The sequence below is a fragment of the Lithobates pipiens genome, unplaced genomic scaffold (genome assembly GCF_037356315.1).
Source record: "Lithobates pipiens isolate NorthernLeopardFrog02 unplaced genomic scaffold, aLitPip1_a1.2 Scaffold_16, whole genome shotgun sequence".
In the NCBI taxonomy this organism is placed as follows: Eukaryota; Metazoa; Chordata; class Amphibia; order Anura; family Ranidae; genus Lithobates; species Lithobates pipiens.
Window position 1 is genome coordinate 264,035,565 of NW_027507748.1, and position 27,263 is coordinate 264,062,827.

At 42.9% G+C, this 27,263-nt stretch overlaps 1 protein-coding gene across 3 annotated transcripts in view; it reads left to right on the forward strand.

Moving 5' to 3' along the window:
- Window positions 1-27,263, forward strand: part of PRICKLE4 (prickle planar cell polarity protein 4) — a 133,344-nt gene that overhangs the window by 99,016 nt on the left and 7,065 nt on the right. For all 3 annotated transcript variants that reach the window (XM_077481370.1, XM_077481371.1, XM_077481372.1), the window contains exons 2-6: window positions 468-610; window positions 2,632-2,733; window positions 5,348-5,485; window positions 11,441-11,647; window positions 25,688-25,874. In XM_077481370.1, coding sequence (XP_077337496.1) covers window positions 468-610; window positions 2,632-2,733; window positions 5,348-5,485; window positions 11,441-11,647; window positions 25,688-25,874 — 777 coding nt within the window. The remainder of the gene's footprint in view (window positions 1-467; window positions 611-2,631; window positions 2,734-5,347; window positions 5,486-11,440; window positions 11,648-25,687; window positions 25,875-27,263) is intronic.

Here is a 27,263-nt window from a genome sequence, read left to right on the forward strand (position 1 = left end):
TGAGTCAGGAAGGGAGTGTGTGATGGACACCCAGCTGGAAAAGCTGGTGAATGGAGGGGGGAGGAGAGAAAGGTGTGGTATTTCAGATCAAAGTAAACCAATGACACATTAACAGTTATTGTTTGTTTTTATGACATGTTTGGCAAATATTATATCAAGGACTGCATAGCAAAACTGTAAACAATGAAGCTGTAGAAATTAAAAGCAATATAATAGAAGTAGGGTGTTGCATAACAAATAAAATGTTACTGGTTTGCTTTGCACAACATTTTCATCTGAAGGATAATATGATGAAGAGCCTGACGGATTATGTTATAATTCTGAAATGAGAATATTCTGTTTACTGTTAATAAAATTGTATTACGGATTAGCAGGTTAGCAAATATCATTAGAACAGTTCATACTGAAATATGGCTGGTCATTAGAAAAGATTTGTCACTTCAGTGTCCTTTTTTTGCTTGTTGCAGCCCTCCCATTCAGTGAATGCTCTTCAGCATCACCTCAAATGGCACAAGAACATCCAGACCAGGAGACTTCATCTTCTGAGCACAGTTCTTCTTCATCTGACAGCGATTCAGGCTGTGCATTGGAAGACTACCTCGATATCAAGGTAAGCACCGCACCCCACCCCACACCTGTCAGTTTTTCAGGCGGATCTGACAGGAAGCTGTTTGGGCAGATGGAAGTAAACTGATGTTCGTCTCTTTACATCTGATTAGCTCCTAGTCCATCTAGGTCTGGAAAGAAAGGTATGCATCCATTTCTGTTTTATTGGACCTAAATGTGAAAAATTCTGAGGTAGTCGGACTTGCGTCTTGGGATATCCACGGTTGGTATCTAGGAGTCCAGTGTGACCAGATACTGTATGTGACTAAATAAATGGATCTTAAACTCCAGTTCAATGCAAGCAATAATATTTTTAAGGCATACACACATCAGGAAACAAACAATGTTAATTAACCTGATAGAAGCACATATGCAGTAGTTAAAACAAATTAAATGTGATTATGATAGTGTTGAAGTGATCCTTTATATAGGAAGAGGATGCAAAGGTGATATGTTGGGCACATAAATGGCCATTAGAGGGTTAGAGCAGGGCTCGACAAACCCCAGGCGCCAGGTCGCCAATGCGACCAGAAATCTCAACCTGGCGCCTAAGCTGCCACCAGCCCACTCACTATTGATGCCCCAGACATGCAGCAGCATTAACACTGACTGCCGTCCTCTTCCCTCCTCCACACTCAGCGGTGCTGCGATAAGTGTGTGAAACTGACAAGCAACGGAGAGAGGAGGATCTGTCAGATTTCAGCCTGATGTTGGGGTGGGCGGGACCCAGCAGCTATCAAACACCAGCCAATGAGATCTGGGCGGGCCGCTACGTGTATGTGGCCCACCCCTTTTCTTAAGCAGCCCAATCGTTGGCTGGTGTTTGATAGCTTCTGAGTCCCGCCCACCCCGACATCAAGCTCAAATCTGACATATCCGCCTCTCTGTTACTTGTCAGTTTCACACACCAGGCTGGGTCCCGCCCATTCCGACATTAAGCTCAATTCTGACAGCTCCTCTGTTACATTTCAGTAACAGTGCTCCTTGTGAAACCTGCCAGTGCCACCTGCCAGTGCCACCTGCCACGCCAATCAGTGCCATGTGCCACCGCCAACCAGTGCCACCTGCCAGTTGCAACCAGTGCCATCTGCCACTGCCAATCAGTGCCACCTGCCAGTGTCAGTGCTACCTGCTACTGCTAGTGCCAACCAGTGCCACCAACCAGTGCCACCTGCCACCACCAACCAGTGCCAATCGGTGCCACCTGCCAGTGCCAACCAGTGCCACTGCCAATCAGTGCCACCTGCCAGTGCTACCGCCAATCAGTGTCACCTGCCAGTGCCACCGCCAATCAGTGCCAACTAGTGCCACCTGCCAACACCAACCAGTGCCACCGCCAATCAGTGCCATCTGCCAGTGACAACTAGTGCCACCGCCAACCAGGGCCACCTGCGATCACCAGCCAGGGCCACCTGCCACTTCCAAACCAGTGCCACGTGCCAATAGTGTCACCTGCCGGTTCCAAACCAGTGTCACCTGCCGGTGCCATCTGGCAGTTCCACGTGCCTGCCAGTGGCAACCAGTGCCACCTGCCAGTGCCAGCCATTTCCATCTGTTGCCAGCCTTACTCTTTCTGGTCAGCCCATAACCCTAATGTAACAGCATTTCAATGGAGTTATTGACGGGGTGCTCAATTGTGAGTTAGGGATAGGGGGTGAAAATTAGTGGCCTTACCCTGGGAGCAGACAATCCATACCCAAAAAAAAAAACTGGCTCCTAAATTCAAAGCAAATTTGTCAACCCCTGGGTTAGAGTAATACAATGGAAGAAAGTCTTTCAACAAAATTAAGTTTCATATACTATATTCATGAAGAGCCAAAAGTATGCTTCTGAGCAAATGGACTTCAGCAAAAAAAAATTTTGAGTGACTTTGGTGGAGACATAAAATAGATACAGGTGGTTCTATATATTCTGAAAAGTTCTGCATTTACTGAATAGAGTTTTTTTTTTTTTTTTTTTTTTTTTTTTTGTTTTTTTTTAACATTCTTTTCACATTCAACTTGCTATGTCTCCCTTGCATTAAAGGCTCATCCCAGTAATGTGCACTTCACTTTATCGAACAATGAAGAACAAGAATTAAAGCTTATCCAAACGCTGCTTCAGTTGCTTCCTCCACAAGACTGTGATGTAAGATCCTGCAAATGCATTTATATTACTCTTTACAAAGATATGTCAAGGAGAAGCAGAAAATTATTCTGAATGTATGGCCTGCTAAAATATGTTATTGCTCTAGATGAAAGGGATTGTAATTTGTACAAAAGCTTCTTGGTGGAAACCAAAACTGATATAAAATTGCTGGTACTCCATAAACCCAAAAAAATAACTATCATCACAACATAAAAATCCTAGTTGAACACTTTAAAGCAGTGGTTTTCAACCTCAGTCCTCAAGTACCCCCAACGGGCCATGTTTTCCTTTATTTTGCACAGCTGCTTTTATATCTATTTCAATAAAATGGCATTGATGAGAACTATTTTATCTAAGGGAGGTTTCCAAAACATGGCCCGTTGGGAGTACATAAGGACTGAGGTTGAGAACCACTGCCTTAGGGGACCAAAGGCACGTAGCGCTAGATTACATTTTGATCGGAGGTCCTGGTATGCATTAAAAGCTAATTTTTATTACGATCTGCTGCTCCACTCCACGCTGAAGCCCAATTTGTGAAAGTTACTATGGGGGAGTTAAGGCCAGCACTATAGCCACCTCTCTTCTCTGAAAATGGATTTCACACAATGGAAATACAATGTAATCTCTGGGATTTGTAGTTCCACAGAGTTAGTGCAGGTTCCTCTGTGTTGGTGCTCTTCTCTGCCTATACTCTGATCAGCTGCTCCTGGTCCAAACAGCTCTGTTCTCTCCTAGTGACCCTGTCCCCTGCTGTGCTAAATGGCAGCACTCTCATCCTCCCCATGCACCTGCTGGCAGAGAAAAGTGCTGTCAATCAGCCCTCATTGGTTATTCATCTCCTTGCTAGCAGCATGTTTAGAGAGCAGTGTGTGTGGTGGGGGGGGAGTTGATAAGGCTATTGACCATGCTAGATTAGCAACAGGACCACAGATAAGCATGGGACCATTTGCATTTTGGTCTTCTGGGAGATTTTATTAAGCATTTTGCGGTGTTACTTTTAACTATTTCTGAACTTTATTACAGTAATAGAGCATTTTTTTTCTTTTGTTCATGTGTAGTCTGTTTTATTTCCAAAAAGATTTTATTAGAGTTTTCCATAAAATATACAGCGAAGTATGTCAAACTGGGATACAGATTCCATACATAAGCCCAACAGAGGCTCACAGTTGCAGACAACAAAATTGTCTAGAAGACAAGCTAGAACTATAAAGAACACTATAAAATTGCAAACAATATGCAAGGTCCAAGAGTGTAATGGCTTCTCTCGTTAATCATGTGTCTCAGCTCAAATTCACCTACTAACTCTTGGAGACCACCCAAACCACCTGGGGGGGCCCATTCGTAGCAGCCCTGTATTACCCTATTTTGATTTCTTGGAACGGTAACCTGGAGGTCAGGACCGGCCCAAACAATCCGCTCCAACCTCCAGATCCTCTATTATAAAGGGTTCAGAAAACAAAGCGAAGGGAGCAGAAGAAAATAAGAGGGAGTGGTGCGTGGAAGAAAAAGTGGGGACTGACAGAGGGGAGGGGTGGGGTCCCACCTGTTACCCCCTCCGCCTACTCCTTACAGTCTACATCAGGCCTGTTCTGAGTGGAAACTGCCCTGTTAAACCTCTGTATGGTCTTGGCCACCATGCTGCAGCTCAGGTTCAGGGTCTAGGCCATCTTTATGTAGAGCAACAATTTTTTTTTTTTTTTCAGATCCTCAGAGTTCTTTGCCTTAAGGTGAGGTGATGTTGAACTTCCAGTGACCAGTATGAGAGAGAGAGCAATAACACCAAATTCAACACACATGCTAACCATTCACATCTGAGACCTTTTAACCCTAACAAGTCACATAACACCGGAGAGGGAAAATGGCTAATTTGGCCCAATTTGGACATTTTCACTTAGGGGTGTACTCACTTTTGTTGCCAGAGGTTTAGACCTTAATGTCAGTGCGAGTTATTTTGAAGGGACAGCAAATTTACACTGTTATACAAGCTGTACGCTCACTACTTTACATTGTAGCAAAGTGTTATTTCTTCACTGTTGTCAAATGAAAAGCTATAATAAAATATTTACACAAATGTGAGGGGTGTACTCACTTTTGTGAGATACTGCATCTCTTACTTAGGTTCTAATTCAGTAAAATAAGGAACATTTTAAAGCGGGAGTAAACCCGCTGATGTTTTTTTTTTTTTTTTTTCCCCCTAACACTAAAAAACACAGCCTCTGAGCTTAATTTGCTTCAAAACATAAAGATTTCTAAATGCAAGGATATCCCATAAATTAGGTTTTTAGTGTAACTTATCACAATGGCAAAAATAACGTCCATGCCTTCAGTTCAGCATTCTGATTAACAGCAGAGCTCAGCCAAGAAAAAAAAGCAGAGGAAGCTATTTATCCTAAAACTTTTGTTTCTTATCATCCAACTAGCTGTAACATGCTGTGGGGGGGAAGGAGTGACTTCACAGCAATACATTTCACAGTAGGATTTGTAATTTTATTTTATAGTTATGCATTTTTTTTATTTATTTTTTTAGTTTGTTTTGTTCTCACATAGTTTATCTCTATTGTCTCTGTGCTGTTTACATAAGCATATAAATTTTAGCCTATCTGATCTTAAATAGGAAAAGTTTTGCCCAGGCTTGGGAGACCTAGAGAGGAGAGAGCTGAGGAGCCTCAGTACCTACCGGAGACATCATTCTATGAGACACGGAGTTACTGTGCCTGTCACTTCTGACACTCCTGACAGTTGCTGCATGAGGGTAAGTTGGATCGTTCCCAGGTTCTTCTGGTGTGCACACATGAGCTGCATTAACAATATGGTGGCAGTGGATCTGGATTCTTAGGGGACTGCAGCATACTCGGGGACACTAGCTAGTGTCTTAAAGAAACAAAGTCCACTGAGTTCCTTCTGCTACAAAGGGAATCTTTCCTTCCATACAGATGCTCCCACTGACTACAGATGTCTCTGTAAATATTCTAAATATATATGTCCAGAAATTGAAAAAGGGCTACTCACATAGTGAGATTCAGTAAGATCTGTGTTTGCAAAGCCAGCGCCCCTGAAATGGAGCAATAAGCGATTTAAGACCCTCTGAACATATGTTTAATTGGGTCACCAGGATCTGGTAAGCCTGTATTTTTTACGGTGATGGTATCAGCACAGTGGTGAATTCTCCAGATATACCTTTCTTGGATGTTCTTCAGATCACCTTCATTTTATTTATTTTTTTCTGGGACTTCACCCTACACACATTGGATTTTTGATATGGACTATATCTACTCACTTAATGTTCTATTTTTCATATAATATGTCAATGTTCGTATAGATGCTTGGGTGCATTTTTACGTTACAGAAAGATTTTTTTTTTCACATATTGTATTTTTGTTGTTTATGAGACACTTATTATTTTGTCTATATATATATATACAGTGGTGTGAAAAAGTGTTTGCCCCCTTCCTCATTTCCTGTTCCTTTGCATGTTTGTCACACTTAAGTGTTTCGGAACATCAAACCAATTTAAACAATAGTCAAGGACAACACAAGTAAACACAAAATGCAATTTGTAAATGAAGGTGTTTATTATTAAAGGTGAAAAAAAATCCAAACAATCATGGCCCTGTGTGAAAAAGTGATTGCCCCCTAAACCTAATAACTGGTTGGGCCACCCTTAGCAGCAACAACTGCAACCAAGCATTTGCGATAACGTGCAATGAGGCTTTTACAGCGTCCTGGAGGAATTTTGGCCCACTCATCTTTGCAGAATTGTCCTAATTCAGTTACATTAGAGGGTTTTCAAGCATGAACGGCCTTTTTAAGGTCATACCACAACATCTCAATAGGATTCAGGTCAGGACTTTGGCTAGGCCACTCCAAAGTCTTAATTTTGTTTTTCTTCAGCCATTCGGTGGTGGACTTGCTGGTGTGTTTAGGATCATTGTCCTGCTGCAGAACCCAAGTTCGTTTCAGCTTGAGTACACGAACAGATGGTCGGACATTCTCCTTCAGTATCTCTTGGTAGACAGCAGAATTCATAGTTCCTTTTATCACGGCAAGTCTTCCAGGTCCTGAAGCAGCAAAACAGCCCCAGACCATCACACTACCACCACCATATTTTACTGTTTGTATAATGTTCTTTTTATGAAATGCAGTGTTCCTTCTACGCCAGATATACTTGGACACACACCTTCCAAAGAGTTCCACTTTTGTCTCATCGGTCCACAGAATGTTGTCCCAAAAGTCTTGGGGATCATCAAGATGTGTTGTGGAGAAATTGAGACGAGCTTTGGTGTTCTTTTTGCTCAGCAGTGGTTTTCTCCTTGGAACTCTGCCATGCAGGCCATTTTTGCCCAGTCTTTTCCTGATGGTGGAGGCATGAACGCTGACCTTAACTGAGGCAAGTGAGGCCTGCAGTTCCTTGGACGTTGTTGTGGGGTCTTTTGTGACCTCTTGGATGAGTCGTCGCTGCGCTCTTGGGGTAATTTTGGGCGGCCGGCCACTCCTGGGAAGGTTCACCACTGTTCCATGTCTTCGCCATTTGTGGATAATGGCTCTCACTGTGGTTCGCTAGATTCCCAAAGCTTTGGAAATGGCTTTATAACCCTTTCCAGACTGAAAGATCTCAATTACTTTCTTTCTCAATTGTTCCTGAATTTCTTTGGGTCTCGGCATGATGTGTAGCTTTTAAGGATCTTCTGGTGGACCTTACTGTGTCAAGCAGCTCCTATTTAAGTGATGCCTTGATTATGAACAGGTGTGGCAATAATCAGGCCTGGGTGTGGCTAGAGAAATTGAACTCAGGTGTGGACAACCACAGTTATAGTATGTGTTAACAAGGGGGGCAACCACTTTTTCACACAGGGCCATGATGGTTTGGATTTTTTTTCACCTTTAATAATAAACCCCTTCATTTACAAATTGCATTTTGTGTTTACTTGTGTTGTCCTTGACTATTGTTTAAATTGGTTTGATGTTCCGAAACACTTAAGTGTGACAAACATGCAAAGGAACAGGAAATGAGGAAGGGGGCAAACACTTTTTCACACCACTGTATATATATATATATGTGTATGTTATCTATATCACTTAGCGCTGCACTTTATATTTTCTCATGCATGAGGCTAAGTGAATAAAGAAAATGCTCTAGGAGGCATACAGTACTTTCTGCACATGGCTCATATAATAATGCTGCATAGTACAGTATATACTTTTTAGCAACAGAAGAGGCTGGCTTGATAATGTAAACTTTTTGGTTGCTTTGAGCAACCTGTTTCCATTCTGCATAGAATGCGAATGATTGCTATGAGTAACCTCATTGAGCTTGATTTCCTTGAGTTTTATAAATTAGTTAAATGTGTCTGTTACAATCTAGCTTTCTTATTTAAGTGTTGGCATGTGCAATGCAGTATATGCAGGCCTTTTTGTTTTCTGTGTTTAGTGATTTGTGAAATTCTATGACTAACGCAGCAGCTGTTGAGAATACTTCCCACTGTCGTGCAATTGAACAGTATACAGCAAGAATACAATGATGTTTGATATGCTGTGGAGGTAGTTTCCAAGGTCGCCACTCCAGAGTATGGCTCTAGATTATGATATTCCTACAATTCCTCCAACAGTGACTAATTAAAAGGATCATACATGTTAGTTGCCTTGCACTCAAGCCCCGAGTATAATTATAATGACTATAGCTGACCTTAAACTGAGTTGCTTAAATAAATAAACATACTTGCTATGGATTATGGAATGTCATCTGTTGCTGTGAAAAGGCCATTACAATGCAAACCTATTTTGGATGATTATGCTGATCTAGAAGTTACCTGTGCAGCATGCTTTACTTAAAAAGGTAACATTTTGACTTAAAGGCATTTTACGCTTTTAAATGTTTTTATTGTTTATACATATTGGTGTATTATATTCCCTGAGGGGATTTTTTTTTCTTGCGTTGTAATGATGCGTTCAGGTGTCAGCTGATCAATCCCCTATGTCTATGAAAACTTGGGGACAGTTTGTTGGGACTTTAGAGGTGCTTAAAATAAACAATTATAGACTTGAAAAATATAAAAGTCGACGTTTATTCAAACACAATTTAAAAATATTCCATGTTAAAAACATGTATACTCATAAAAATTATCTTGGGTATTCTTTTTGTTACAGTGGTATACAGGTGTATATTCCTGACATTTTTCGCCCATTTAGGGCTTATTCAGGGGAGGAAGATGACCGCTAATATTCCTAGTTTGACATCAATTGGTTAACGGGGAAAAAATAATAAGTCTCAGAATGGTGTCAAACCTCAGGCTTCTATGTGATCACAGAGGGTATAGGAGTACCAAAGATGTGTAAAATTAAACAAAACCTCACAGGGACGACTAGTTGTCAGAAAAATCATAGGCAACTTTAGAAAACCATAAGGCTCTGTGTGGTGTAAACACTGGCCGCCCACAAGGCTCTGGCTCCTTCCCCTGAAGTCTTAAATAGGGAATCATGTCGGAAATATACGCCTGTACACCGCTGTGACAAAAAAAATGAGATCATTTTTATGTTTTGAATAAACCTTGAGTTTTATATTTTTGCAAGTCTATAATTGTTTTATATTGACAACCTCTAAAGTCCCAACAAACTGTCCCCAAGCTTTCATTATTAAAGGATATGATGCTATAAGGTCACAGTCACTGACCGACATAATTAACCCCTATGTCTATAGTTTGCTACATATGAGGGTCCCCAAAGGGACAACACAACTTCCTGTTCTAGGTCACCGCAATTAATGCATGTGTTTTCATCTACTCTGCGTCGCATCACAAATATCAGAGTGCTAATGCAGTATAAAAAAAATCTTCCAACTGCAGTGCGCTCTCTGTATCGGTGAATGCTTTGTCCGCTTATAAATTGATTTGCATTTTAATGAGTGAAATAAGTGTTTAACCCACTATCGGGCAGCAAGATTTCTGGCTGCCATGTGTCTTCTTTGCAGGTAACAAGCTGAGATTAGAAACACTCTTTTAAAGGGAGTGCTCCTAATATCAGCTTGACACTTGTCCATGGAAGCAATCGATCAGTTTCCAATCTCTCCACCATGGCAAAGAGCTGTCCAACGATGTCAGGGACAAGATTGTAGACCTACACAAGGCTGTAATGGGCTACAAGACCATTGCCAAGCAGCTTGGTGAGAGGGTGACAGCAGTTGGTGCTATTATTCACAAATGGAAGAAGCACAAAATATCTTTCAACCTCCCTCAGTCTGGGGTCCATGCAAGGTATCACTGATCATGATAACGGTAAGGAATCAGCCCAGAGCTACACGAAAGGATCTTGTCAGTGATCTCAAGGCAGCTGGAACCATGGTCGCCAAGAACACAATTGGTAATACACTACGCCGCGAAAGACTGAAATCCTGCATCACCCGCAAGGTCCCCCTGCTCAAGAAAGCACATGTACAGGCTCGTCTTAAATTTGCTAATGAACATCTGAGTGATTCAGAGAAGAATATGACTCCAAGAACACCATCCCCATTGTCAAATATGGAGGTGGAAAAATTATGCTTTGTGGGTGTTTGTCTACTAAGGGGACAGGACAACTTTGCCACATCACGGGGACTATGGACGGGGCCACATAACATCAAATCTTGTGTGAGAACCTCCTTCCCTCAGCCAGGGCATTGAAAATGGGTCGTGGATGGGTATCGTAGCATGACAATGACCCAAAACACAAGGCCAAGGCAACAAAGGAGTAGCTCAAAAAGAAGCACATTAAGGTCCTGGAGTGGCCTAGCCAGTCTCCAGATCTTAATCCTATAGAAAATATATGGAGGGAGCTAAAGGTTCGAGTTGCCAAACTATCTGCAAAGAGGAGTGGGACAAAATCCCTCCTGGGTTGTGAGCAAACCTGGTGGCCAAAGACAAGAAACAGCTGACCTCTGATTGCCAACAAGGGTTTCTCCATCAAGTACTAAGTCATGTTTTGCGAAGGTGTCAAATGCTTATCTCACTCATTAAAATTCAAATCAATTTATAACTTATTTGAAATGAGGAGAGTGGCAGGGTCCAAATTCCTTTTTAGAAGTTATTAGCCTTTTAGGGGCCTCTCGATAAAACTGAAAATTTGTTGCAGAGGATGCCTAAAATCTTGGTATTTTGGTGCAGACTAGCAAAATCGGAGCATCAATCACACTAGCAGGAAATTACATTTTTTTTTGGGGGGGGGGGGGGGCGCCATTCTGTACACCAGAGATATGCAATTAGCGGACCTCCAGCTGTTGCAGAACTACAAGTCCCATGAGGCATAGCGAGACTCTGACAGCCACAAGCATGACACCCAGAGGCGGAGGTATGATGGGACTTGTAATTTTGCAACAGCTGGAGGTCCGCTAATTGCATATCCCTGCTGTACACCAACTGTGTACAGAACACCTCCAGGTTGCCACACTGCATTTCATTTTACAGAAACTTACAGATTGAAAAGGAAAGACCGTTTTTCATAACATTAAATTACATTATGGCTTGTGTCACAATTGTAAATGCTATATTTGCAATATTTTTCACAAAAAATTCAAATTACTCTTTAATCGCCTCCTGCCCGCCGTATAGACAAATTAGGGCGGGCGGGATGCTCTCTTGTTCTGGGATGAAGTATGCAGTATGTGGCTATAAAGTGATTTGAAGCACAGTTAGAATGTAATCAGTATTATGTCCCCTTTTTTTTATTTTATTGTCTCTAGTGTGGTGGAAAAATTTTGGTGGGTGACATTGCAGTCCACGCAGAAAGGATTCAGGATGAAGGCTTTCAATGGCACCTTGGATGTTTTGTCTGTGAGACATGCCACTTGCCACTGTCACAGTTTATCTATTTCCTGCAAGACAGCAGAATTTACTGTGGACGTCATCATGCAGAACTGACAAGATCACGCTGTGCAGCCTGTGACCAGGTACTGTGACGTATGGAATTTCCTTTTCATGTAAAAAATAATTGTTCCAATGAATGAATAGTTTATAATGTTAAAAATCACTTAAAAAAAATATCTTGTGATGTACATGAGCACAAAAACACATTGGGGCAGATTTACTAAGATGAATCCGCTGCCCTGGTTCATACCTTAATTTGTGCGCCAGATAAATTATTAAGCGAGCATATGAACCGGCACATGCATAAGCGCAACAGCTAATATGCCGGCGCATGCGATAATATCCCATTGATAATAGCGCATGCCGTATCATTAATAGTCCATTCACACAGGGGCAACACGACTTCCAGCGCGACTTTGGGAGGCAACTTGGACACGACTTGAGTATGAATCACAGCACGACTTGGGGCGACTTACAACGCGACTTTAAGTCGCTCCCCAGGCCAGGCGACTTTAATTTTAAAAAACGCATTGGGTTCCCTCAAGAGCATACCGGGCCCTTCAGGTTTGGTATGGATATTAGGGGGAACCCCGCAGCAAAAAAAAAGACGTGGGGGTCCCCCTCAAAGTCCATTCCTGTCCCTTATCCAAGCGCGCAACCTGGCAAGTCGCAGGAAAAGGGGGGGCGAGAGAGTGACCCCCCCCCTGAACCGTACCAGGCTACATGCCCTCAACATTGGGAGGGTGCTTTGGGGTACCCAAGGGCCTCATCCCCACAACCCTGGCCGGTGGTTGTGGGGTTCTGTGGGCGGGGGGGCTTATCAGAATCTGGAAGGCCCCTTTAACAAGGCGACCCCCAGACCCCCCCCCCCCCCCCCCCAGTGTGAAATGGTAAGTGACAAAAGTGTTTAAAATGACGAGACAGTTTTTGACAATTCCTTCATTAAAGTCTTCTTTAATCTTCTTCTTTCTTCTGGTCTTTTTCCTTCTTCATTTCTTCATCCTCTTCTTCCTCCGATCCTCTGCTTCTTGCTCCGGTGTTCTCGTTTGCCATCTTCCTCCACGGCGTCTCTTCTTCCGCGCTTCATTCTCGGGCTGCTCCGTGCAATGGGAGGCTCCCGCTGTGTGACGCTTCTCCTCCTCTGACACTGACGTGCGTCAGAGGGGGTGGGGTTACTGGGTGGCCCCGCCCTCCGTTGTATAAGAACTGTCAGTAGAGAAGCGTCACACAGCGGGAGCCTCCCATTGCATGGAGCGGCCCGAGAATGAAGCAAGGAAGAAGAGACGCCATGGAGGAAGATGCCGGGCGAGAACACTGGAGCAAGAAGAGGATCAGAGGAAGAAGAAGATGGAGGAAGTAACCAAAGGATGAAGGAAGAAGACTTTAATAAAGGAATTGTCAAAAACGTCTCGTGTCATTTTTAACGCTTTTGGCACTTTTTTGGTGAAATGGTAGGGGTATCATTTCACACATGGGGGGGAGGCCGCGATCTGGGGGTCCCCTTGTTAAAGGGGGCTTCCAGATTCCAATAAGCCCCCCCACCCACAGAATCCCACAACCACCGGCCAGGGTTGTGGGGATGAAGCCCTTGTCCTCATACCCCAAAGCACCCTCCCAATGTTAAGGGCATGTGGCCTGGTACGGTTCAGGAGGGGGGGCACTCTCTCGTCCCCCCCCCCCCTTTTCCTGCAACCTGCCAGGTTACGTGCTCGGATAAGGGTCTGGTGTGGATTTTGAGGGGGGTCAGAATGCAAAAATTGTCTCACAACTGGATACTTTGTACCCCCTTATCTTTTTCTTGCCCATTTTTGGAGTATTTTCACCTCCAATACATTTTTAAGATACATTGGCAATGTGCTGGCTATTTGTTGTAAGTAAAGTTTGATAAGCAGCCCAGATATTGCTCCTGGCAGAATGCAAATATCTGTGAATTTCTGCTCATCTGCTAGACTTTTTTTTAATTTTTATTTTTTTTATTTTTTTTACACTTGATCAAACAAACCCTTAAAGCCTGGCTCTCCAAGCATAAACACCAAAATTGCCCATATTCTCAAGACAGCTGTCTTTATTTTTTATACATCAGGGGACACAGAGCCTAAGTAATTTAAAAAGACCTCCACAACCAGATCCATCCACGCCACTGAGGCCACAGGATAGTATCTGGGCCTCGCATAGAATAACAAGGTTTTGTCTGTAACGCTTCGCTTTGAGGGCTGGACCCTAAGAACCAGGACTCTTTTTGGTCTTGCTACATTACCTAAAGTTGCTCCTGAGGGGTGCTATACAGGTCCAAAAAAGTGGAACCCCTATTAAAAAGGGACCCGGTCTTATACACATACCTTTTATTACGTTGTTTCTCAGCAGCACTGTCCAGCTACAACGGCTTGTGTGGCCCAGTTGCACAAGGGGGTTTGCATTGACCAAAATGTTGTTGTTGTTGTTGTTAATCCACCCCCCCCCCCCCCGCCAATTGGGGAAATGGAGGAGCTGGGGCACAGCAATGTAAAAGCTGTACTACATAATTTGTGTGTTTTTGCATATTTCAGTATTTGGCAATGTATCAGTGCTAAACTGATTTACACTTAATGAGAATATAAGTTTCAACTGATTATTTATATATATAAGTCGAGGGGTTTGGGGGGGGCGGTGCAGCTTTTTTTATACATCAAGCAGAGCTTTGTTCTGGTTTGGGAGGTTTAGCAGCAGCCAGTAGCAGTTTAATAACATTTTATTATGTTTTACTTGCCTGTTTAAAGCTTGTTGCACCCATACAGTGAAACTGCCAGGAGCGCCAGATGAAGGCGGCAGCCTCCTCCTTCGTGCCTGTATTACAGTCCCGAATGCGTGCTGCGCGCGGGGGCTAAAGTTAATTTGAAAGGAGGAGGGCAGGTCACTGAAAGGGGGCGTGATCTAAGACAGGCAGAACCGTGTGCTCTGTACTTCCCACATACTGGGAAGTAATCAGGCTCACACCTGAAGTCTCATATAAAGCTGATGCTCTTATGACAGACAGTCTCTATCAAGAGCAGCTGAAGTCAAGAGGCTATCACACAGGACACAGGAGTGCTGGGTCACGTAAACTGTGTATACAGGCATTTCCAGTACAGGAAATACAATTGTTATTCAGCATCAGAAATTGATCTGTATGGTAACATATTTTTTCTAGACTATTGCTCAGCACATAGTATATTTGTCTTAAAGTGCCTCTACTTTTGAGCTTAGCATTGTGACTTCAAGTGCTACCCTCAAGGGTGCCAAAAATGCCACCCCCAGGTGCTGGGAACTCAGTCATGCCTCCACGCTGTTATCCTCTTCAGAGATACCAGGAATGGCAAGTCAGGGTGAGTCATTGGAACCTATAACTGCTTCTCACACGTCAGCCCCTGTATACGTGACTGAAGATGCATTTTCTTCTGCCCTGCATAGCTTAGAAGGAAGATTAGCGGCTTTAATCGCATCCTCCATCCAAGGGGATAGGAAGCGTGCTAGATCCCCCTTCCCCACCTCAAACCCTTTACCAAGGGAACAGTGGGCACAGGATGAGGTCTGACATGTCACATCTGCTAGAGAGAGTGGAGGAAACAGACGGTAGGACTCACAAGCTGCCGCCATTAAGGAGTTGCAGATTGTTGTGAAAAAAATTGCACTAGCTCACCGCTCCTCTCTATAAATTAGAGGATTTAGAAAATGGGCATCGCAGGAACAATTTGTGGATTACCAGAAGCAACTAAAGACTCTGATCTCGAACCCACGATTTGTGGCATCCTAAACGCTATTTTAGGAAAACCGGTCACTGACCCCCTACGCTTTGACCGAGTCCACAGGGCACTGCGCCCACACAACTTAACCACTGACTTGCCCAGGGATGTGGTCTGCCACCTACATTACTTTGAGGAAAAGAACGCCATCGTGATCAAATTACACGGCACTCCAAGCATTGATTTTTGACGGCGCCACCCTCAGCTTTTTTCCTGATATTGCTAAAGAGACACTTGAACGTCACAGAGCCCCAAAACCACTCCTGGATCAATTGAGAGGGGAGGGAGCCACATACAGATGAGGTTTCCCTGCCTGCCTCATTGCTACTAAAAATGGCTGCTCCTCCACCTTGAGGTTCCTGGAAGATCTCCTGGCCTTTTTCCATTAGAGTAGAGTCCCTCCTATCGATCTCCCTGGATGGCATGACATGCTACTAGATTTCTCTATTCCACTGGATCCTGCTTGGAAAAGCACACCTCTTAAAAAAATAAAAAAATAAAAAGCATACCAACACCCTGGGCTCCTCTCAAAAAGATGGGGGAGCTCTCCCGCATTACTCATTTAACATGCAGATTCTTCATTTGGGGAAAGGCAGTAACTCTGATGTTCTGTTACTGTGTTTCCAACACAATGATGCCAAGGCTTAAATGCAGCTGTCCTACTGTTCATGGCTTGCAGACACCCATTCACGTCCTCTTTCCAAGTACTGACTTTATTTTTTTTCTAGTTATCTGTATAGTTTATCCAATGCCAGAGGTTTATATGTTTGTTTTAATCTGTGTTGTTTTTTTTTTTTTTTTTATGGCCAGGCCTGGATGAGTTCCCCAGGCTCCCAACTCATGAGTAATATATACTCAAATGACATAACCAATGTTCCCCCCCCCCTTTTGGGGTTGGTGGAGGTGGGTGGCCCCTGTGCCTTTACTGATGACTCCCTTTTTGGGGTTGCCTGGGTCGCTCGCCCCCACAGACCCCCCACGGGAACACTGCGATACTTTGCGTGACTCCTAAATGGTTTCCCATTGGTTTTATGTATTTTTTTCAGTGATTTACCCGCATGTCTCCTCTCCTTCCTTACTTTCCTTTTTCTCTCCCCCCTTCTTTGTTTTCGCCTAATCTTTGCTGGTACAGATGGCACCAAAGGCTAAAGACACGCATTCCAATCTCCCAAGGGCTACTTTAAACATCATCTCCTACAATGTTGGGGGTCTAAACCATGCAACCAAACGACACCAAGTGCTAAGAGGATTAAAACAAGCTTCCTGCTCCATTGCTTTTCTCCAGGAAACGCACCTTACACACCACTTACATACCACTTTGGTTAGGCTTTCTTCACCTCATTTCCCAAAGTGGTATTACAGTCTTTCGGACACTAAAGCCAAAGGAGTAGCCATTGGGTTCAGCAGAAATGTGTCCTTTCAGCTTGAGGAGATGTCGGACAACCATGGTAGTTTTTTGTTCTTGAGGGGTTCTATAGGCAACACCCAGTTCACACTGGCAAACATTTACTGCCCGTATTATAACCAACCCATTTCATGTCTCAAGTTCTGTCCAAACTGGCAACTTTTTATAAAGGGAATTTCTATCCTAGCTGGCGACATCAACATGCCACTTGACCCTATTTTAGATACGTCTCAGGGTCGTTCCAACATACCATTATAAATGCTTAGCTTTCATTAAGAAAAGGTTACACGAACTTCAGCTAATTGATTCTTGGCGCACACTCCACCCCAAAGATAAGGACTACTCCCTGTTCTCTAAAACGCATCACTCTTATTCTAGAATTGATAATCTATTCCTCGACCACTTACACTTACCCCTCTTAAAATCAGCATCGATAGGTATGGCCTCATTGTCTGTCTGACCATGCCCCGGTTTCAATCCGGATAGCTATCCCATCTCTACCCAAACGCTCCACTAACTAGAAGCGTAATGACTCCCTCCTCTCTAACCCGGTCGATGCATCCTTTTTGCCCATTGCCATGAAACAATACTTTGAAGAGAATGGGTCAACAAACAGCTCTCTGCTGTGGGAGGCCCATAAAGACACGATGAGGGGTAAACTTATTGAGTTGGGAGCTAGGAAGAGAGAACAGGGGCAGCAACTTAATGGCTTAATACAGCATATAGCTGACCTTGACAGACAACACAAACTGTCCCTACATAAATCACACCTGGAAGCCCTAATGCAGAAGAGAGAAGAGCTTAAAACATTACTAGACTCTCAAACTAAAAGGCACTTTCAAATCTTCTCACAAAAACTATATGAATGGGGTGACAAACTGGGTAAACAGCTAGCACGCTCCATTCCAGTGAAGAAATCCACTTCTTTTATCTCCAAAGTCAAATTCTCCTCGGGAGAAATAGCCCACTCATCCCCCCCAAATTGCCAAAGCGTTTAAGCAATTTTACACTGACCTTTACAACGTCAAAGGGGCCTTCGATAACCCTCACTGCTTCAGAGAAAGAAACGTTCACGTATCCTAACCTACCTGAAACAAGCTAACTTACCCTGCAAAACTCTCAAACAGTGAGTCTGACTTCACAACGGAAGAGTTTCGAGCCGCGTTAAACACCCCCCCATCGGGTAAAGCACTTGGCACAGATGGTTATACTGCAATTTCTAAGACATTTAGGGACATCCTAATACCCAGACTAACATCTTACGCTAACTCTATTTCCAAAACCTCTGGATACTGATCAGAATCTTTGTCAGCCCATATCACTATCTCCAAACCTGGTAAAGACCCTACCCTCTGTGGCAGCTATCACCCCATATCCCTACTGAATATAGACATCAAACTTATTGCTAAAGTAATGGCCACCAGACTCTTACCTCTTCTTCCTAAATGGATATCAGCAGGTCAAACCGGATTCATCCCAACTAGAGAGGCCAGGGATAACGCTCTACGCAACCTCTCACTCATTCACCACGTCCGGAGGTGTTCCCAGCCCACCCTTCTATTGTCTACTGATGCTGAACAAGCTTTTGACAGTGGACTGAGACTGGGACTTCCTTAAGACGATTCTCAGATACTTTGGCCTTGGCCCCAAAATGTTTGATCACATTTCCGTCCCTATATTCCCACCCAACTGCCCGAATCCGAATCAACGGTACATAGAGTGACCCTTTAACACTACACAACGGAACTTGGCAAGGTTTGCTATTTTCCTTGAGCCTTTCTTAGCACATATCAGATACAACAGTAGCATTCATGGTATTAAAGTGGGCACAAAAATACATAAGTATGCAGATGATATTCTATTTTTTATCAAACAACCACATATCTCCCTACTGAATATTATGTTCGCCTTCCAAACTTTCCAAATATTATCGAATTTCAAAATACATTTATCAAAATCAGAAATTCTAAATATTAATATCCCTGACTCTACCGCCATGCGATTTTTAAAACCACAATTCCCCTTTCAATGGAAATCAAACACTCTCTAAAATACCTGGGTATCCATCTTACACCCAATCTCCAAACCCTTTTTAGGTGCAACTATATTCTTCTACTAAACAATGTCAAGTCGAACTTGAGACAGTGGTCCTCCCCTTCTACACTCCTTGGTGGGTAAAATAAATATCATTAAGATGAACATTCGTCCCGAGTGCTCTTCATCTTTCAAATGTTACCACTGGGTGTGCCTGTAGGGTGGTTCTCGATCTTACAAACCATGGTGTCCTGTTTCATTTGGAAGGGCAGACACCCTAGAATTTCCAGAATGATCCTTTTTCATTCCAAGAGTACGGGTGGTCTTGCCCTCCCAAACTTTAAGTTTACTTTACTATCAAGCCATTGAATTTTCTAGGATAGATTGGAAATATGAGAGTACTACTAAACTATGAGTACAACTAGAATGAGATCTGAGTGATTCTGATCTGTCTATTACACCATGGATCCCGCTCTTTCAGATCCCTCTCACCCAATACCTCACCACTAACTACCTCCACGCTTGCAGTTTGGGACTCCATGCATAAAAAATTCTGGGGTTACAACTCTCCTCTATTATCAAATCGGAAGGCCTTCTTCTCCTTCACCACCTCATCCAATCGGACAACCTCAGACCTCTAACCGATATACTGGAATCCAATCAGGTCACCTTCATGGACAAATGGAGATACAAATACAGCAATTTGTGCGCTCTCTCTCCCTCGCCCAATATGGAATATACAGGAGCTTATGCCAATTGAATACATGTTCTTGCATAAGGATCCACCCCTTCATTGTATTCAACAATTTTACAAAGCCATCATACAACTACATAACCTTTTCATATCCGTAATTTCTTAACAAATGGGAGTCCAATTTGCATTCTCATATCACTGATGACCAGAGAGACAAAATCCTACAGCTGGCTCATGTCTCCTCCACTTCCTCAAAAAACGCTGAAATTAACTACAAGCTGTTGACAAGGTGGCACTACACCCCAGCTAAGTTACACTGTATGTTCCCCTCCAATTCCCCGCTGTGTTGGAGGAATTGTGGGAACATGGCATCTCACGCCCACATCTGGTGGTCGTGCCCAACCTTTCTAGTCCAACATCATCCAACTTGTAAATTAAATAACGAGCTCTTCTCTACCCATGGATCCATGGACTATACTTTTGCATAACACTATGGAAATAGTTGGCTCCTACAAACGTTCCCTTACACCACACCTACTGAACGCTGCCAAAGCGCTCACCCCAGCCATTTGGGGTCAATCTGTTGCTCCTTCCTTGGAAAATTGGATAAAGGCGGTAGAAAATACCTGTCATATGGAAGAACTCACTTTTATAGCCAGAGATAAAGTTAGTTGTCATACCGCATACTGGGCCCATTGGATTGAATTCAAACGTTCTACTGCCTACAAGAACATCATGTATGTGTCTCATGGATCCACACAACGAACTCCCCCCCCCCCCCCCCCCCATATCCAAATGATGCATGGGCATGTGGAGGTAGCCTTAGCCATATGTAATTCTATATCGTGCAACCTACGTTTTGTCTTGCGTAGTACATCGCCTGCCAGCACATCTTAACCCTCATTCCCCTTCCTTTATCACCCGCTTTTTTTTTTTTTTTGTCTTTCACTTCCCCCTCTCTCCCAACCTCTTACTTCCTTCCCTTTCCTCTCCCCCTTACCCCCCCTTAAAACTGTCTACCAACTGATCAGGTACCTGACTATTAACCACTACAATACAGGGCACTTTCGCCCCCTTCCTTCCCAGCCCAATTTTCAGCTTTCATCGTTCTCACAATTTCAATGACAATTGCGCGGTCATGTTATCATTTTGTTTGCACAAATAGAGCTTTATTTTGGTGTTATTTATTAACGACTGTTTTTTATTTTTTGTGATACAAGCGAAAAAAGAGCGGAAATTTGGAAAAAAAAACTATTTTCTTCTTTCTGATTTAAAAGAAATCCAATAAATCTAATTTTGTCATAAATTTAAGCCAAAATGTATTCTGCTACATGTCTTTGGTAAAAAAAATGTGGTTAAGTGTATACTAATTGGTTTGTGTGATCACGGACATATGTACGCAAATGATCATGTACATATGTGTGCAGGTGATCACGGACATATGTGTACAGATAATCATTGGGACATGTGATTTTAGTGGGACATATGTGGGGGACATGTTTTTATTATTAGGGACATGTGTTTTTATTATTTGGGGACATGTGTATTTTGGTGACGTATGGGGACATTGTGTTTATACTGTGTTGTGTGTTTACACTAGGCTGGTGATCAGTGAGTAAAAAGCTGTAAAAAAAAACAGCTCATACTCACTGATCATCAGCCGGCTGCAGCGATCTGCTCTCCTCCTCTCCTCTCCTCAGCGATGACTTCTGTGTGAGGAGAGGAGGAGCCGATTGCCTAGCAACCGGCTGTTTGTTTACATCACATGACGGCCGTGATTGGACACGGCCATCATGTGATCAGGAGGGCCAATCACGGAGCCCTCCTCCCGATCCGAGATGCGCCGTGTCCAGGTGACACGAGCGCATCGGGATCGTGCCGCTGCGCGGGCACGATCCCCCTCCTTCTGAAGGACATTCAGGAACGTCCACTCAGAAGTAGAGAGCTCCCACCCGGCCGTATATGTACATTGGCCGGGTGGGAAGTGGTTAATATGCATCTACCTATTTCACACCCTCCCAGACCCAGGTCATTGTACAGAATTGTGTACTGTAGCTCACACGTTTTATCGGTCCTGTGTGTCTGACAATATAATTGTTATAATTACATACGTATATTGTTGCTATACATTCTTGTATACTGCTTTTATTGTTTGATTATTAAACATAAGAGAGTTGGTGTGGAGGGTCAGGTCAAAATAGATCCCTCCATTCGCCTTTGCTTGACGTTGTTTGGAAAGATGGTAGCTTCATTCAAAACAGTTCCCTATGCCCCGTTCAATTTGAAATTGTTGCAAAACTGTATTCTATCTGCTCAGAAAAAAAAGATCCAAGCTTTGGACTTGCCAATGCGGCTGTCCCCAAGGGTGTCCCAAAACCTCAATTTGTGATTACTAAAGAATCTGCTAAAATTAAAAATCTTCAGACCAGTTATCCGGAAAGTGGTAACGACAGACGCCAGCCTTTTAGGCTGGGGAGCAGTACTAGCGAAGACGACTGTCCAAGGATAGTGTTCAAGAACAAAAGAGCCTTGCCCATCAACCTCCTAGAGATTTGGGCAGTGTGCCTCGCTCTGAAAGCCTGGACTTCCAGGTTAAGGGATTGTCCTGTCAGGATCCAATCTGTCAATGCCACAGCTGTGTGGCCTATATCGATCACCAAGGGGGCACCAGGAGTCTCTCAGCGCAGAGAGAGGTGAACCATATTCTAACTTGGGCAAAAATAAATATTCCATGCCTATCGACAGTCTTCATTCCGGGAATAGAGAATTGGCAGACGGACTACTTGTGCCACCAGCAGATTATTCCCAGGGGAATGGTTTCTTCACCCCGACATATTTTCAGCCTGTTTGTCAAAGATGAGGGACTCTGGCCGTAGATCTCCTAGCGTCCAGTTCAACATAAAGTTAGTCAATTTTGTGTCCAGAACAAAGGATCCATTTGCATGCAGAACAGAAAACTGATCCATGCATTCCCCCTATTCAATTGCTACCTCAACTTCCTTGCAGGATCAAGCTGAAAAGAAAAACAGTAATTCTGGCAGCACCAGCATGGCCCAGAAGGTCATGCTATGCAGAAATCGTAAAGATGGCAGTGGAGGATCCATGGTCCCTTCCACTAAGGCCAGACCTTCTCTCACAGGGTCTGATATTCCATCCTACTTTACCAACGCTAAGTTTAACAGCCTGGCTATTGAAATCCACATGCTGAAGAAACGTGGGCTTTCCAGGTCAGTTATCTCTACTTTGACTAATGCAAGGAAACCAGCTTCTAGAACTATATATTATAGAGTCTGGAAGGTTTATGTTTTCTGGTGTTAATCCAAGGGTTGGCACCCTCTGAGATATATCATAGGCAGAATTTTTGCCTTTCTACAATTTGGCGTAGAGATGAAGTTGGTCTTGAGTACTATTAAGGGCCAAGTCTTAGCCTTAACGCTTTTATTTCAAAGACCACTTGCTACGCATTCTTAGTATGGGGTTTTATGCAAGGGGTGATGTGGATTAATCCGCCAGTTAAATCACCTTTAAAGAGGAAGTAAACCCTGATGAGTTTACTTCCTCTTTCGTTCCCTGTAAAGGCAAAGCATAATGGACTACTATGCATCGCATAGTAGTCCATTATGTGTCACTTACCTGACACAGGAGCCAGCGAAGTCACCGCTGTCCCCTGTAGTTCCGAGCATCCATCTTCTTGGTGGGTCTCCGTGCTCTGGCGCTGTGATTCGCCGGAGCAGCGATGACGTCACTCCTGCGCATGCGCACGGGAGCCGAGACTCGCGGCATTGCCGTCATCGACTATGCCCCGCTCAGTGCGCCTGCGCGCCGCTGTCTATGGCGCATGCGCCGTAGATATCGGTGCCCGTCTTCGGGCAAAAATCTCCTAAACCGTATAGGTTTGGGAGATATTTCTTGGACCTACAGGTAAGCCTTAATCTAGGCTTACCTGTAGGTCAAAGTGGTTTGTAAGGGTTTACAACCACTTTAAGCCCTTGGGACTTGAACTTGGTTTTGTCAGTGTTACAAAAACATCCATTTGAACCGATACAGCATATTCTCTTAGTCCTGACAAGGAAGCTGGTATTTTTGGTTACTATATCCTCAGCAAGGAGGGTTTCGGAATTGGCTATTTCTTGTAAAGAGCCATATTTGATTATTCACGAGGACAGAGTGGTGTTGCGCCCTCATCCAGGCATTTTACCAAAAGTGGTTTCAGGTTGTCCTGCCATTGTTTGTTTTTTCCAAAACCATGTTCCAGGGAAGAAAAGTCAGTGCATTGTCATGATGTGGTGAGAGCAGTGAGAATCTATTTAAAGACAACTGCTCAGATTCTTAAGACTGATGTCTTATTTATTCGGCCAGAGGGTCCTAAGAAAGTACAGGCAGCATCAAAATCCACTGTTGCTAAGTGGATTTGGCAAGTTATAATTCAAACTTATAATTTAAGGGGTAAGATTCTCCCTTTTCAAGTTAAGGCGCACGCTACCAGGGCGGTTAGTGCTTCTTGGGCAGTGCCTCACCAGGCCTCCATGGCTCAGATCTGTAAGGCTGCAACTTGGTCTTCAGGGCATACATTCACAAAATGTTATCAGGTGAATGTAAGGAGGTATGAGGATATCCCCTTAGGGTGCAGTGTGCTGCAGGCAACAGTAGAAGTCCTCAAGTCTGGGGGTACCCTGCCGGTTGTCTCTCCCTCCCCTCAAGTAGCATTGCAATTGAACGTCCCATTAAGTAATTACTTAGGCTCTGTGTCCCTTGATGTACGATAAAGAAAATATGATTTTTATTACAGCTTACCTGTAATATCCTTTTCTTGGAGTACATCATGGGACACAGAGGTCCCTCCCCTCTTTTGGGATTTAAGTATATTGCTTTGCTTCAAAAACTGATTAGCTCCTGGAAGGAGGAGGGGTTATATAGGGAGCGAACTTCCTTGATTGGGTATACCAGTGTCAACACCTGAAGGTTGCCAATAACTCATTAAGTAATTTAATTTACTTAAGTTCTGTGTCCCATGATGTACTCCACGAAATGGATTTTACAGATAAGCTATAATAAAAATCCTATTTTTCTACACCTTGTAGGCTATGTGGAGCAGGGTGGGCATCTTTCTTGGCCCATGCTATGCAGAGCCTTGTTAAACAGGCCCCCTTACCTGTTAACACAATAAAACAAATACATAGGCTGAATGTTGACACATATTTTTTTTTATGTAAAAAATAAAGGCACACTATGAGTTAAGTCCAGCGAGGTGCAGGACACCACCTGGGCTTTTCTTTAGTATTTATATTTGACGACTGCTTTATAGTGCTCCTGAAACGGCTATCACTGTAGTTCTGGGAGAGTGATGATCCTTCTCAGCTATGTATCTTGAACAGGAGTCGCTGCAGCTGTTATGCCCGTCCCTCCTTTCCTCCTGCCAATTCACAGAAGCTTTTGTATTATCTGAACACATTCAGAAAATACAAAAGCTTCTCTGAGCAGCAGAGGTCATAGCTGCTATATGTGCCTTTTGCTGTTCTCTTCTAACAGCCCCTAACTTTTGGAGTGTAGTTTCCAGCAGAACAATAAACCTGTCAGATATAAATAATAGAGATAACACCAGGAGATGTCTTGCAGCTCCTTGGACTTGACTCATACTGTGCCTTTACTTTTTAAAAACTGGCTGAATTACTGGAATTTAGTTTTAAACACTTTGAAAGTACTCGCAAATCAAATGTTGTTTACCCAACGTCTATAGTGTCTCAAGGTTTCACAGTACCTTTTTAGATGACTGTGAACTAAAAGGCATTCTTTACACATAGAAAATTGTCCCGATTCCCACCCACCGTAATATTGTATTCTTACAGCGGGAGGTTTCCCAGTAATGGTCGTTGGCAGTGATCGCATGAAAAACCCAACAAGCTAGTTGTACTGGAGTCAATCCATGGATCGACTTCAGTACAACCAGCCTGTTCATAGACAGATCAAAATTCGGCCAGTTCCTGAATTTCCATTTGTCTGTGGCCGACCTTAGTCTAGTTTTTCAACTTAACTGTGTGTGTGTTTGTGTCTGTGTGCGCACGCGCACATGTTTTTTTTTTTTTTATTTTTTTTTTTGTCAGATCCAAAACATACTTGGGTATTCATGGTTCTTGCTTATGTGAATGCATTTAATTTGGTATTTTGTTAGTATTCTGTTGTCATGTCTTCTGCTTTTTTATTATAACTGCCATCTAAATTTCTGTTTTTATAGTTGATTCTAACAGAGAGATGTACAGTAGCTGAAGGTCACTGCTGGCACGTGGAACACTTTTGTTGCTGGGAGTGCGAGGTGGTGCTTGGTGGGGGCCGATATGTAATGAGAGGTAGTAGACCATTTTGCAATGGCTGCTTTCAGCGTCTTTATGCCGAGACATGTGAGGGTTGTGGTGAACCTGTTGGTAAGTGTTTTGTTTTTTTGTTTTTTACACAAAGGTGACATAACAAAACCTACATACTACTTTAACCACTTATACTGGACACTTTCAACCCCTTCCTGCCCAGGCCAATTTTCAGCGCTGTCACTATTTAAATGAAATTTGCTTGGTCAAGCAAGACTTTACACAAATTAAATTTTTATGATTTTCTTTTGGTGGTATTTAATCAAGAAAAAAATGCGTTTTTTATTTGTTATAAAATTTTGCAAATATTTTTGCTTCATAAATTTAGGCCAAAATATATACTGCTACATTTCTTTGGTAAAAATAATCCAAATCCATGTATATTTAGTCTGTAGGAAATTTATACTCCACAAACGATGGTGTGTGTGTATGTCTGTCTGAAAATCGATCATCCTAATGTACCGGCTTATAATTTCTTGGACCGTACAGCTATGTACGCCTTCAATGAACATGCAGGAAGAGATGTAGAGGTACTAGAGGAATCTGAATTGCTGAACCAGACAGTACAGTAAATGTACTTCATGTCTGTGAAGAGTGGTAGAGATGCCTAAATCAGAAAACTGGCTGAACAGAATTTTCTAATATTTTGGCAGATCGTACACCTATTTATTTCATCTGTATAGTAAGCCATTAACTTTAGCCTATTTTTTCACTTCAGTTGAGTTTTTGTAATGTTGGTTTTGCTCTTAAAACCTTTCACGTTCTCTCCTAATATTGCCAATTTATACAGTTTCATGGTATTTTATAATGAGCAGATTTGTTGCCTGTGCTAGTCCATTAGGAAAAAAAAGATGGCTCCCAAAAAGAAAATGAAGGGAGCCAAGGCAGAACTATAGCTGCCAGAGACAATGGAGAGAGTGCTCCATTTTCACAAAGGACTGAGAGCCAAGGTGTTAGAGGAAATACAGTACAAGGCCAGACCAATATCTGCAGGAAATGAGGACTGTGTTAGGCAAATCCAAGGAAGGTTGCAGGATGAGGAATGGGAATGTGTTTTCATATGGAGGTCTTGATCATTAAACTAGGTAAAAACTAACTCCCATGATAGATTGTAGAGTATGAGAGGAAGCAAATGGCATGCCCCAAGGTTGAATGTGAACAATCTGTGTAGTCTAGTGTCCCAAAAAACGCAGTTGGGTTTTTACCAAAGATGTGTAGCAGAATACATTTTCACCTAAATATTATGAAGAATTAGATTATATTGAATTTGTTTTATAACAAATTATGACATTAATATAATAAAAAAAATCCAGCTTTATTTGTGTGAAAAAAATGATTTTATTTGCATATAGTGTTGCATGACTGTGCAATTGCCAGTTAAAGTAGCACAGCACAGTGCTGAATAAGAAAAAATGCCCTGGTCATAAAGGGGATTAAACCTTCTGGAGG